This window comes from Eucalyptus grandis, chromosome 5 (genome assembly GCF_016545825.1).
Source record: "Eucalyptus grandis isolate ANBG69807.140 chromosome 5, ASM1654582v1, whole genome shotgun sequence".
NCBI classification, from domain to species: Eukaryota; Viridiplantae; Streptophyta; class Magnoliopsida; order Myrtales; family Myrtaceae; genus Eucalyptus; species Eucalyptus grandis.
Genome location: NC_052616.1, coordinates 33210388 through 33221504, shown reverse-complemented (window position 1 = coordinate 33221504; position 11117 = coordinate 33210388). Strand labels below are relative to the sequence as shown.

Genomic DNA, 11117 nt, shown 5'->3' with positions numbered 1-11117 from the left:
ATGACACAGAGTGAATTTGTAGCCCGGAGTCTCTCTTTCTTCCTATAACACAGAGTGCTTTTGTAACCCAAAGTCTCTCTTTCTTCTTATGACACAGCGTGCTTCTGTAGTCCGGGGTCTTCCTTCTTCCTATGACACGGAGTATTTTTGTAGCCCGGAGTCTCTCTTTCTTCTTATGATACGGCGTGCTTTTATTACCCGAGGACTTCCTTCTTCCTATGACACAAAGTGCTTTTGTAGCCCGGAGTCTCTCTTTCTTCTTATGACACGGCATGCTTCTATAGCCCAGGGTCTTCCTTCTTCCTATTACACAGAGTGCTTTTGTAACCCGAAGTCTCTCTTTCTTCTTATGACACGGCATGCTTCTATAGCCCAAGGTCTTCCTTCTTCATATAACACGGAGTACTTTTGTTGCCCAGAGTCTCTCTTTCCTCTTATGATACGGCATGCTTCTATTGCCGAGGGTCTTCCTTCTACCTATGACACGGAGTGCTTTTGTAGCCTAGAGTCTCTCTTTCTTCTTATGACACGGCGTGCTTCTATAGCCTGGGGTCTTCCTTCTTCCTATGACACAGAGTGCTTTTGTAGCCCGGAGTCTCTCTTTCTTCTTATGATACGGCGTGCTTCTGTAGCCCAGGGTATTCATTCTTCCTATGACACGGAGTGCTTTTGTAGCCTAGAGTCTCTCTTTCTTCTTATGACAATGCGTGATTCTGTAGCCCGAGGTCTTCCTTCTTCCTATGACACGGAGTTCTTTTGTAACTTGGAGTCTTTCTTTCTTCTTTTGACACGGCGTGCTTTTGTAGCCTAGGGTCTTCCTTCTTCCTATGACACGGAGTGCTTTTGCAGCTTAGAGTCTCTCTTTCTTCTTATGACAATGCATGATTCTACAGCCTAGGGTCTTCCTTCATCCTATGACACGGAGTGCTTTTATTGCCCGGAGTCTCTCTTTCTCTCTATGACACAAAGTGCTTTTGTAACACAGAGTCTCTCTTTCTTCTAATGACACAATGTATTTCTATTACCCGGAGATATAATTAAATAATTTTACCTATTTTAATGAACCAATAGCATAAGTCAGCATCATCGCAGTCAAGTTGACCCTGGCACCCACAATAAATTAAGATATGGCATTTTGAAGTTAACCAACCGATTTGTGCAAGTATTATTCATTGCACTTTCCTAGGAAATTCAACAGACATTATTAATTTTCTCCAATAGATTATAATCAGACACCGTACTGATACCCGTGTGTTCCCACCACGAAAGGCTGGGCTAGTAATATCAGCTTATGATTAAATTGTCCATTGATCACCATATAGAAAATAAATTTTTAAGGGGCTTCTCTTTTAATATATTGTCCAAGAAAATCATATGACTATTGTTTAGAAAAAAGATGTTATTCATTTTTGGGCTAATACCCTGAAAAACCCCAAACTAGTACACTTGTGACAAATTTACTCCAAAACTATTTTTTTACCATGAAAAACCCAAAACTAATACACATGTAACAAATTTACCCCGGCTAACCATAAAAACCATAAACTTGTACATTTATGATAAATTTACCCTAAACTAATTTATTCAACTGCAAAAAACCCCAAACTAGTAAATTTATGACAAACATACCCTTCTCTAAATCAGATTAATACCACAAAAAAAATCATAAAAATTGTAAACTATGACAAATGGAGTGTAAAATTCCAAATTTATATACTAATCAATTGTCACGTGTCATTTAACTTAATAATTTGATGGTAAAATCTAACGAAAACTAATATAGGGTAAATTTGTCACAAGTGTACCGGTTTGGGGTAAATTTGTCAAAACTGTACCAGTTTTGGGTTTTTTGTAATAAAAAAATTGGTTTTGGGTAAATTTGTCACAAGTGTACCAGTTTGAGGTTTTTCATGGTATTAACCATTCATTGTATTATACATGCATTTCAAAAATAGCGATAGTAAGACATAATTGAATACCTAAGCGTGCTCAATTAATGAGAGATAGGTAGATATATATTTAGGTTAACAAATAATTTTCTAAGATGGGGGATTTTTTTGTGAATTTAAATGAATATTCGAAAGATGAATGTTTTGAATAATTTTTCAAAATATAAATGTTTTATCGCTTTGATCCATGAAATGCATGGACATCTTTCTAATATACAGGGTACGGGGTCACTAATAAGTAGTTCTTCATGCATATGCTCAGGTAGACCAACGAATACGCTCGAGATTTATCTAAATAAGGCAGGCTTCCTTTATATCTAACATAAATGTTCTTACATATAGACCAGGTTATGTAATTGTCTCCCAAGCTCTTTTCCGGTTTTCCCCACAATTACTAATTCAATCTGATTGCCACAATCATGTGTCCTTAGTTATGATGTCTCGTCAAAGAGACATATATAAAATGAACGCGGGTAATTCAGCAGGCGGTCAAAGGCAGACGGAGAAACAAGTTGGAAATTTGAATTTTCGCAATCATGATCTTATATGATTCCTTCTTCGGAATTTAAAAAGATTGAACGACATACAAAATTCTCAGGTTGTCTGATTGATATGTTTGAATAGGTCATGTTCAATATCGCATTATTTATTAAGAGTTAATACCACCAAAAATTTCAAATTATTACGTACGCTCATCCAATACCACCGAAAATTTCAAATTATTACATACGCTCATCCATATTTATTCTAAATAAATTTTCATATCACAAAAAAAAATTAAACCGGTACATTGTACCACATATACCTCAACCTAATTTTCTTATCACAGAAAATCCTATATTAATATACCCATGCACATTCATCCCAATCCAACTTTTGTGTAACAAAATTTATGGATTTTGGTAATTTTCAAAAGGAGCTTGTAGGGAAAATTAGCAGATTTTAGTCTCAATTTATGATTTTGACAATTTTGAATTTTTGGTGACATAAAATTAGTTTTGAATAAATGTGACATTATTACACTATTTTTAATTTTGCTATGATAAAAAATTTAGTTCGGAATAAATGTGGTACGGATGTACTCGTCTGAGATTATATATTACATGAAAATTAGTTCGAAATAAATGTGAAACACGTGTATCCGTTTTGAATTTTTGTTGGTATTAGCCGTTGGTAAATCGACCTTGCATACTTCACATTAATTTTCTTAATCATTGGCGGCACGAATTTCTAAAAGTGGGAAATTGAAGTGGAACTCCCTCTCGTTTCTTGCTGTCAAGTCCCTTGAAAGATATGCTTTTATTCAACGTTGAACTTCGCGAAACCTCTACGCATTAATCAGATCCAGCACTTGCAAGCTCATACTTTTTTTTTTTTTTTTTTATGTATCTCTGTACTTAACCACATTTTTCCCCCTAAATATCAAGATCTAGAAAGATATGGAACAGGCCTTTTTGATCTTGTGAGCCCTACTCGTCCATGGAAGTGCTAAATTTGAAAGCTACAGAGTGAATCAGTTTACATATGTCCCAGTAACGAGCTAATTGTCCATAGACTTAATTCCATTAAAAATCCAGCCTTCGATTGATTTTTCAACCTTAGCCTTCAGTTTTGGAAAAAAGTGTCATAGAAATACAGACTTTGTAGTGCAATCCAACTCTGGCCCTCTATCAGTTTGCTATGTTACATGAAGCCGTCAAAGTATGCGTGTAGCATCATATAAAAAAAAAATTGCCATTTGGAGCACTCCATAAGCCATCAAATAAAGGAGAAATTATAATTTTCAATGCATTGATTGTTCGGTAATGTGCCCAATTTATATTTTGAAAATCAATTATTTTCATAGTGGCTCAAGGGCACTCTTTAAAAAGAAAGGCTCCAACGATTCCTATTATATATCGTCCTAGAATTGGGGAGCACATCACAAGTCCTTCACATTATATGTTGAGTTCTGCTTCATTCAATTCTTTATCATCAATAAACCTCACTAATGGAGACAACACCAAGACCACTCCCCCCCCAAGCCTTCATGGGTCTCTCAGGCGCGCTGCCTCCTCATCCGGGCAGCCTCTTTTTCCTCCTCTACTTCAACATCCCCAACAGCACGTTCCACGGGTCTCTCCCGGGGGAGCTGTCACGCCTCCGCCGGCTTCAGTACTTCAGTGTCAGGGACAACTCCTTCCAAGGGGAGATCCCGCAGTGGTTCCCCTGGTTGCCGCGGCTCAAGTACCTGTTCTTGAATGGCAACAGCCTCTCCGGCGCAATACCGGAGTCTATTTGCAATGTATCCACACTGCAGAAGCTCAACCTTAGCACAAACCAGCTAATAGGCCTGATTCTGTTATGAAATTACTCATCAATTTCAAAAAAATAATACTCGCAAATAATTCATCAAGCCAAATATAATAATAAAATAATAGAATAAGAAGAACACGTCAAAAAAATTGTTAACGAAATTTACCCAAATTTGGACTACATCTCCACGTAGAGGTACTTTACGAATCCACTAGATTTCAAAAAAAAAAATTAAAATATAATGATGATCTCTCTCAAAATCAAGGCACAAAGAGATTGAAAACTCTCATAAAAAAAATCACTTTTTTCTTTTCTTTTTTATTGCTTCTCTATTTTCTTTTCAATGTCTCGAGGGCTAGCATCTTGCCATCTTTATATAATTTTTAACCTAAAAGCAAATATAATAGAAAAGATAAATAAATAAAAAAAGCCCCAAAAAATATTTGGCTTCATCTACGGTAGATCCCACCACTGATATTCAACATTTAGTCACTGAAGATGATTGACCTCAGCAATAATCAGCTCTCAGGCTCGATGCCATCCTTCATTTTCAGCGCGTCTCTGCTTTTGGACATCGATCTCGGCTCCAACAACTTATCTGGTGACCTTCCCCGGAACATTTGTGCGAATCTTCCGGACTTACAAAGACTGTTCCTGTCCTTCAATCAGTTCAGTGGACAGACACCTTCCAGTTTGTCTGAATGCCAGCAGCTTCAGCTTCTCTCCCTTTCGGTGAATAATTTTTCAGGAACCATACCCAGAGAGCTCCGAAACTTGACTATGCTAACTGGGTTATATCTAGGCGCGAACAATTTGATTGGTATGTCTCCTACCAAACTACTATTTCAAAATTTAATGTAGTGTTGCTTGCTCCAAGTTCAAGTCTAGAAATTGCAATTCGACCCATCAAGAATTTCACCATTACATTGCATTTGAGTCCATACAAAATTATCTGCGACAGTGTTAGATATAGTTAATGTATTTCGTGATCGTTTCCTCTTTATTTCAACTTTAAGGCGAAATACTGCCGGAAATTGGGAATTTAAAGAACCTGCAGGTCCTGAGCCTAACAACAATAGCTTGTCCGGGCCCATTCAATTGGCGATCTTCAACATATTGACGATTCAAGTTATCGCAATGACCATGACTCGTCTCACCGGTATTCTGCCATCGAGCATTGGCTTCTCTATGCCAAATCTTATGCAACTTTTCCTAGGCAGGAACGAATTAACAGGCCCGACTCCAAGCGAGCCCTCCAACTGTTCCCAACTAACCACTCTAGACCTGCCCCAGAACTATTTCTCCTGATCCATTCCTTCCTCACTCGGCAAATTGAAATGCTTGCAACGGTTCAGCCTGGCTGGGAACAATTTGACCAGTGAACCTTCAAGCGAAGGATTGAGCATCATTTTCAGAAGGATTGATCTACAGGAGAACGAGCTGAACGCTTTTCTTCCTTCCTAGATAGGGAATCTCTCTAGTAATCTGGAGTGGCTTTCCATGGGTAGCTCTAAGCTCATTGGCAGCATCCAGCGAGGTCGGCAATTTAAGTGGCTTGACCCTTTTCAATGTCGGACATAACGAGTTGACCGGACCTATACCCACGACCATTGCAATTATAGGGAAGCTTCAAGGTTTGTATCTTCAGGACAACAAGCCGCACGGACCAGTTCCTGAAGACATCTGTAACCTCCCGAGCTTGGCTTTCTTATCCTTGAGCAGCAACGAGCTCAACGGATCAATACTTTTGTGTATTGGTAACCTTACTTCGTTAGGAGAACTCTACTTGGGTTCTAACCGTTCTAACCAGTTAACGGGCACCATACCTGATTCATTATGGAGTTTAAATAACATATTGGTGTTAAATATTTCCACAAATTTTCTGAGCGGGGATCTTGCTCCCGGAGTCGGAAATCTAAAGGCAGTGACAGTTATAGATTTATCAGGTAACCAAAGGTTGCGCAAAATACCTAACTCCATTGAAAACCTTCAAAACATGTTGAACTTCTCTTTATGACATAACATGTTTCGAGGTGATATTCCTGAGTCATTTGGAAAGCTGGTGAGCTTGGAGTCTCTGGATTTATCAAGTAATAACCTGACCGGGCAATTCCCAAATTGTTGGAGTCGCTATCGTACCTCAAATACTGGAACCCCTTCTTTCAATCACTTATCAGGGGAGATTCCTTCAGGAGGATCTTTTGCAAACTTTACAGCTCAGTCATTTGTAGGAAATGAAGTTCTTTGCGGCGATCCTCATCTACAAGTTCCTCTGTGCTCTGTCACTGCCATTCATCAATCACAAACTAAGAAATCGCGTCTGCTAAGAATTCTTCCACCTTCTATTTTGGCAGCAATAATTACTTTAGGCCTTTTGTTTGTTCAGCTGCGGTATTTGAGAAGAAATAGAAGGCTTTCCACAGATGAAGCTTCAATGACCTTCGCATCAAGAAGAAGGATAAGCTACTACAAAGTTCTACGGGCAACAAATGGTCTAAGTCCAAGCAACTTGTTAGGAGCGGGGTGTTTTGGCTCGGTTTACAAAGGAACACTGTTGGATGGCGTAAGCATCGCAGTTGAGGTCTTCAATTTAGAACTAGAAGGCACTCTAAAGAGTTTCAAAGCAGAATGTGAGGTACCGAGGAGCATGAGCATTCGCCATCATAATCTCGTGAAGATCATCAGCAGTTGTTGTAACCTCGCTTTCAGAGCATTGACTCTGGAGTACGTGCCAAATGGAAGCCTAGAGAGGTGGTTACCCCGTGAGGGGTACTATTTAGACGCCCTACAGAGACTCAATATCATGATAGATGTCGCGTCTGGACTCGAGTATCCGCATGAAGGGTATTCGATTCCCATTATTCACTGTGATTTGAAACCGAACTACGTCCTATTAGGTGAAGATTTGGTTGCTTGCCTTTGTGACTTTGGCATCACCAAACTTCTAGGTGAAGAGAAGTCGATGACTCGAACCAAGACCCTCACCACCATTGGGTACATGGCACCAGGTGATGATTATCTGCTTCCACTTTTGCCATGTAGTGCACCAACATTATGAATGAACTGAACATACGGATACATATACACCTATATAGAGATACAAAAACTGGTATTATGCCTTATGACACCTTATGTTTTCGCATGTAGAGTATGCGTCGGGTGGATTTGTTTCCACAAGAGTCGACGTGGACAGCTGTGGAATCTTGCTGATTGAAACTTTCACAGGAAAGAGGCCAACAGACGAGATTTTTTCTGCGGTAGAAAGCTTGAAGCAGTGGGTTGAGAAGTCGCTTCCTCATGCTGTTCGAGACATCCTAGATACAAATCTATTGAGCAGAGAAGAGCTAACTGCTACAAAACTGGACTGCCTGTCTTCAATCCTGGAGTTGGCTGTGCATTGTTATGCCGAGTTGCCTGAAGAAAGAATGCGCACGAATGATGTCCTTGCGAAACTCAATAAGATGAAAACAGTTCTTGAGCACATGAGATGATCGTTCGCTCCTCCTCCTGTCCTATGGTGTGAAATAGAAGTTCCGCTTTTCCAAAGTTGAAACTGCTGCTTCCGGATAATCAATAAGAGCCAGGCAGGCAAAAGCATTGCTTGTATAAACACAGGACATAATCCGCTAGAAATTGGTTATGTACAGTACTTGTGGCGAGAAGACTGGCTTTCTGCCTCATACAAAAGCAAAAAAAAAAAAAAATTCGGTAAGAGGTAAGAATATATTGAGTTACGGACAAATATACAAAATCGGCGCCAAAACTTACACTCTAGCTACAACAACAGGAAGAGTGTAAGGAAGCCGAAGAAAAACCAAAGGAAACAATAAACATAGCAGCATAGCCCAAGGCCAGCGAATAAGCAACACTACGAACAACTCAATAAACCTCGACTAGCAATAAGAAAGACGAAGAACGAAGAGAGTAAGTAGTGACAGGCAAAAGCAGGACGATACAAAAAACACACACCGCCTAAGGAGGAGAGGACGGCTGCTGAAAGATCAAAGGGCCGAAACCCCAGTTCCTCTTAAGTCTCTTGTTTCTAGGATTACTCAAGGACATTCTTGAAAGTGATCGCTTTTTCTTTGACAACTTTGATGAGGTGATTCTTAGGCCGAGACCACCAAGGTTTGTTGATTAGGATTCGTCATTCAACGGCAGCTACTTTCAATAAAGAATAAGGCAACTTCTCAGGAATGACCAAATGACGCATTTTCCCACTTGTGTTGAACTTATTTTATTAGAATCAGAGGCACGCACACAGATGAAGAAAAATAAATGATCATTTTTACACATGCATGCCTAACTGCAACTCCTGTGATTTGATTTTCAATAAAGCTATACTCATAGCAATGGCATTCGATTAGGAAACTGTTATCCGGACACATTAATCTCTTTTTTTTTCCCCTCAAACAAGCCATCTTTATTATTGTCGATCTAAATAATTATTTAAATTTCCCAAATTTTTAACTATCCATCAGCACTGATGGAGATGACTTATGTAAACAAAGAGTTGTACAGATTGGGCAACGAAAAAAGAGAGCCTTTCTTTTTACTGTTCAAATTTACATAAGCGAGAATTTGCTTGATCTCAAATCAACATCAGCATAATTTGCGTAAGTCAAGCATTTGTGCACGTTCTTGAAGCTCGTCTCGTGCCTCTTCCATGCAATTTTAAAGTAGAAACAGCCTATTGAAAGGAATCTTCAAATGGTTGTCTTTGTGCCTCATCTATACATTGAGTATGGGCATCAACTAATCTTAAGACTGTTTTGGGTTTGAGTTTTCAGTTAATTCCCACTGCAAGTGCTCATTTTTTATTTTATTTTTTGCATTAAACATAAGTAAATAATGAATTAGTTGATGAGCGTGAGGAAACTTTAGATATGGTTGGCTTGGAGGGTGCTGAATTTATATTGGATGATTTAGGTTTTGGGATAAGTAATGTGGTCATTAGTTTGGAATTTGAAGACACCGACTTCCTAGCTGATGCAAGATTCTTGACCGACGATAATGAGGAGGAGGAACTTGGATTTGTATTTGGGAGTGAGCACTTTGGCCCACCATCTACTGTCACAATTGAATTTGTGTTTGGGGAGACAATTGTCTTGGTAAAAAGCATTACCCAGATATCCATGTCCTTGATTATCGGAAGGCTAATTCATATCGATATCTTGAGTAGTCTCGCATGACATGTGATACAGTGAGCATTCCTATCACTTTTATTGCATCAGAGTTGGTCTTTAGTATTGGAGGGCACATTTTAAAATTCTAAATAAACATCATAGTTTCCTTTTAATTGAAAGTGTAGAGGCCATGCACTAGAGATTTCTGCTAGATGAAGATTTCAATGCAGAGTGTTTCATCATGGAATATGAGACTAATTGCATGACGTACTCTTTAATCAGGAAAGATACCAAAAAAGTCCAAGGCCTATTACATTGATATTAATTAAGCCTATTACATCACCAATGATCCCACCGTGGCTTGCCTGCCGCGGCTCAAGTACCTGTTCTTGAACGTTAATGGCTTCTCTGGAGTCCATTTGCAATGTGTCCACACTGCAGAAGCTTGATATCAGCAAAAACCAGCTAGCAGGCACAATCCAGCCACCGATTTTCAACATCCCCATGCTGAAAGGCAATCGACCTCAGTGACAATCAGCTCTCAGGTGTGATGCCGTCATCCATTTTCAGGGAATACTTTTGGACATCGATCTTGGCTACAACCGCTTATCTGGTGACATTCCCTGGAACATTTGTGGGAATCTTTCGAACTAACTAGGACTGTACTTGTCTGAAATCAGTTCGGTGGAGAGATACCATCCATTTTGTCCGAATGCAAGTAGCTTCAGCTTCTGTCCTTTCAATGAATAATTTTTCAGGAACCATACCTAGAGAGCTAGGAAACTTGACTATGCTTAAGGGGTTACATCTAGGCACGAACACTTTGATTGGCGTGTCTCCTAACAAACAACTATTTTAAGATTTAATACAGTGTTGCTTGCTCTAGCTTCAAGTCTTGAGGTTGCAATTCAACCCATCAATAATCTGGAAATTCCATTGCATTTGTCCTATCAGCATCACCAGTCAAGCCAACTTGCAGATACTAAGTTATCTTCAACAATGTTAGTTAATGAATTCCGTGATTTTTTCCTCTTTTATTTAAACTTTCAGGAAAATACTGCTGGATATTGGGAACCTACAGAACTTGCAGGTCCTGAGCCAAACAAACAATAGCTTCTCTGGGGCCCATCTGTGTGGCAATCTTCACCATATCGATGATTCAAGTGATCACAATGACTTTGGATCTTCTCATTGGTACTTTGCCATCGAGCATCGGCTTCTCTATTCCAAATCTTACGCAACTTTTTCTCTGCAGGAACGAATTACCAGGCCCATTCCCAAGCTCTCTCTCCAACTGTTCCCTACTAACCTCGCTAGACCAGCCCCAGGACTCATTCTCTGGCTCTATTCCTTCCTCACTCGGCAAAATGAAGTACATTCAATGGTTAAGCCTGGCCGGGAATAATTTGACCAGTGAACCTTCAAGTGATAGATTAAGCATAATCACCGCTTTAGATAATTGCAGATGTTTGAGAAGGATTAATCTACAGGAGAACAAGCTGGACGCTTTCCTTCCTTCATCAATAGGGAATCTCTCTAGTAATCTGGAGTGGCTTTCCATGGGGAATTCCAAGCTCATTGGTGGCATTCCTAGTGAGGTCGGCAATTTAAGTGGCTTCCCTCTTCAATGTCGGAGATAATGAGTTGACAGCCAGCCCTACTCCCATGATGATCGTAAGGACAGGGAAAGTTCAAGGCTTCTATCATCAGGACAACAAGCTGCAAGGACCGGTTCCTGAAGACATCT

The 11117-nt window shown here is 39.5% G+C and overlaps 1 protein-coding gene across 1 annotated transcript; it reads left to right on the top strand.

Moving 5' to 3' along the window:
• The first annotated feature begins 4742 nt into the window (after window positions 1-4742).
• On the top strand, window positions 4743-7735 carry LOC104447026 (receptor kinase-like protein Xa21). Its single transcript, XM_010060813.1, has 4 exons — window positions 4743-5064; window positions 5753-6190; window positions 6278-7252; window positions 7392-7735. The coding sequence occupies exons 1-4, from the start codon at window positions 4743-4745 to the stop codon at window positions 7733-7735; spliced, it is 2079 nt and encodes a 692-aa protein (XP_010059115.1).
• Window positions 7736-11117: the final 3382 nt, after the last annotated feature.

Coding starts and splice junctions, on each gene's coding strand:
- LOC104447026 (XM_010060813.1), top strand. CDS start 4,743: ATGATTGACCTCAGCAATAATCAGCTCTCAGGCTCGATGCCATCCTTC. Junction 6,191..6,277: donor GACAGTTATAGATTTATCAG/GTAACCAAAGGT, acceptor ACATGTTTCGAG/GTGATATTCCTGAGTCATTT. Junction 7,253..7,391: donor CATTGGGTACATGGCACCAG/GTGATGATTATC, acceptor TTTCGCATGTAG/AGTATGCGTCGGGTGGATTT.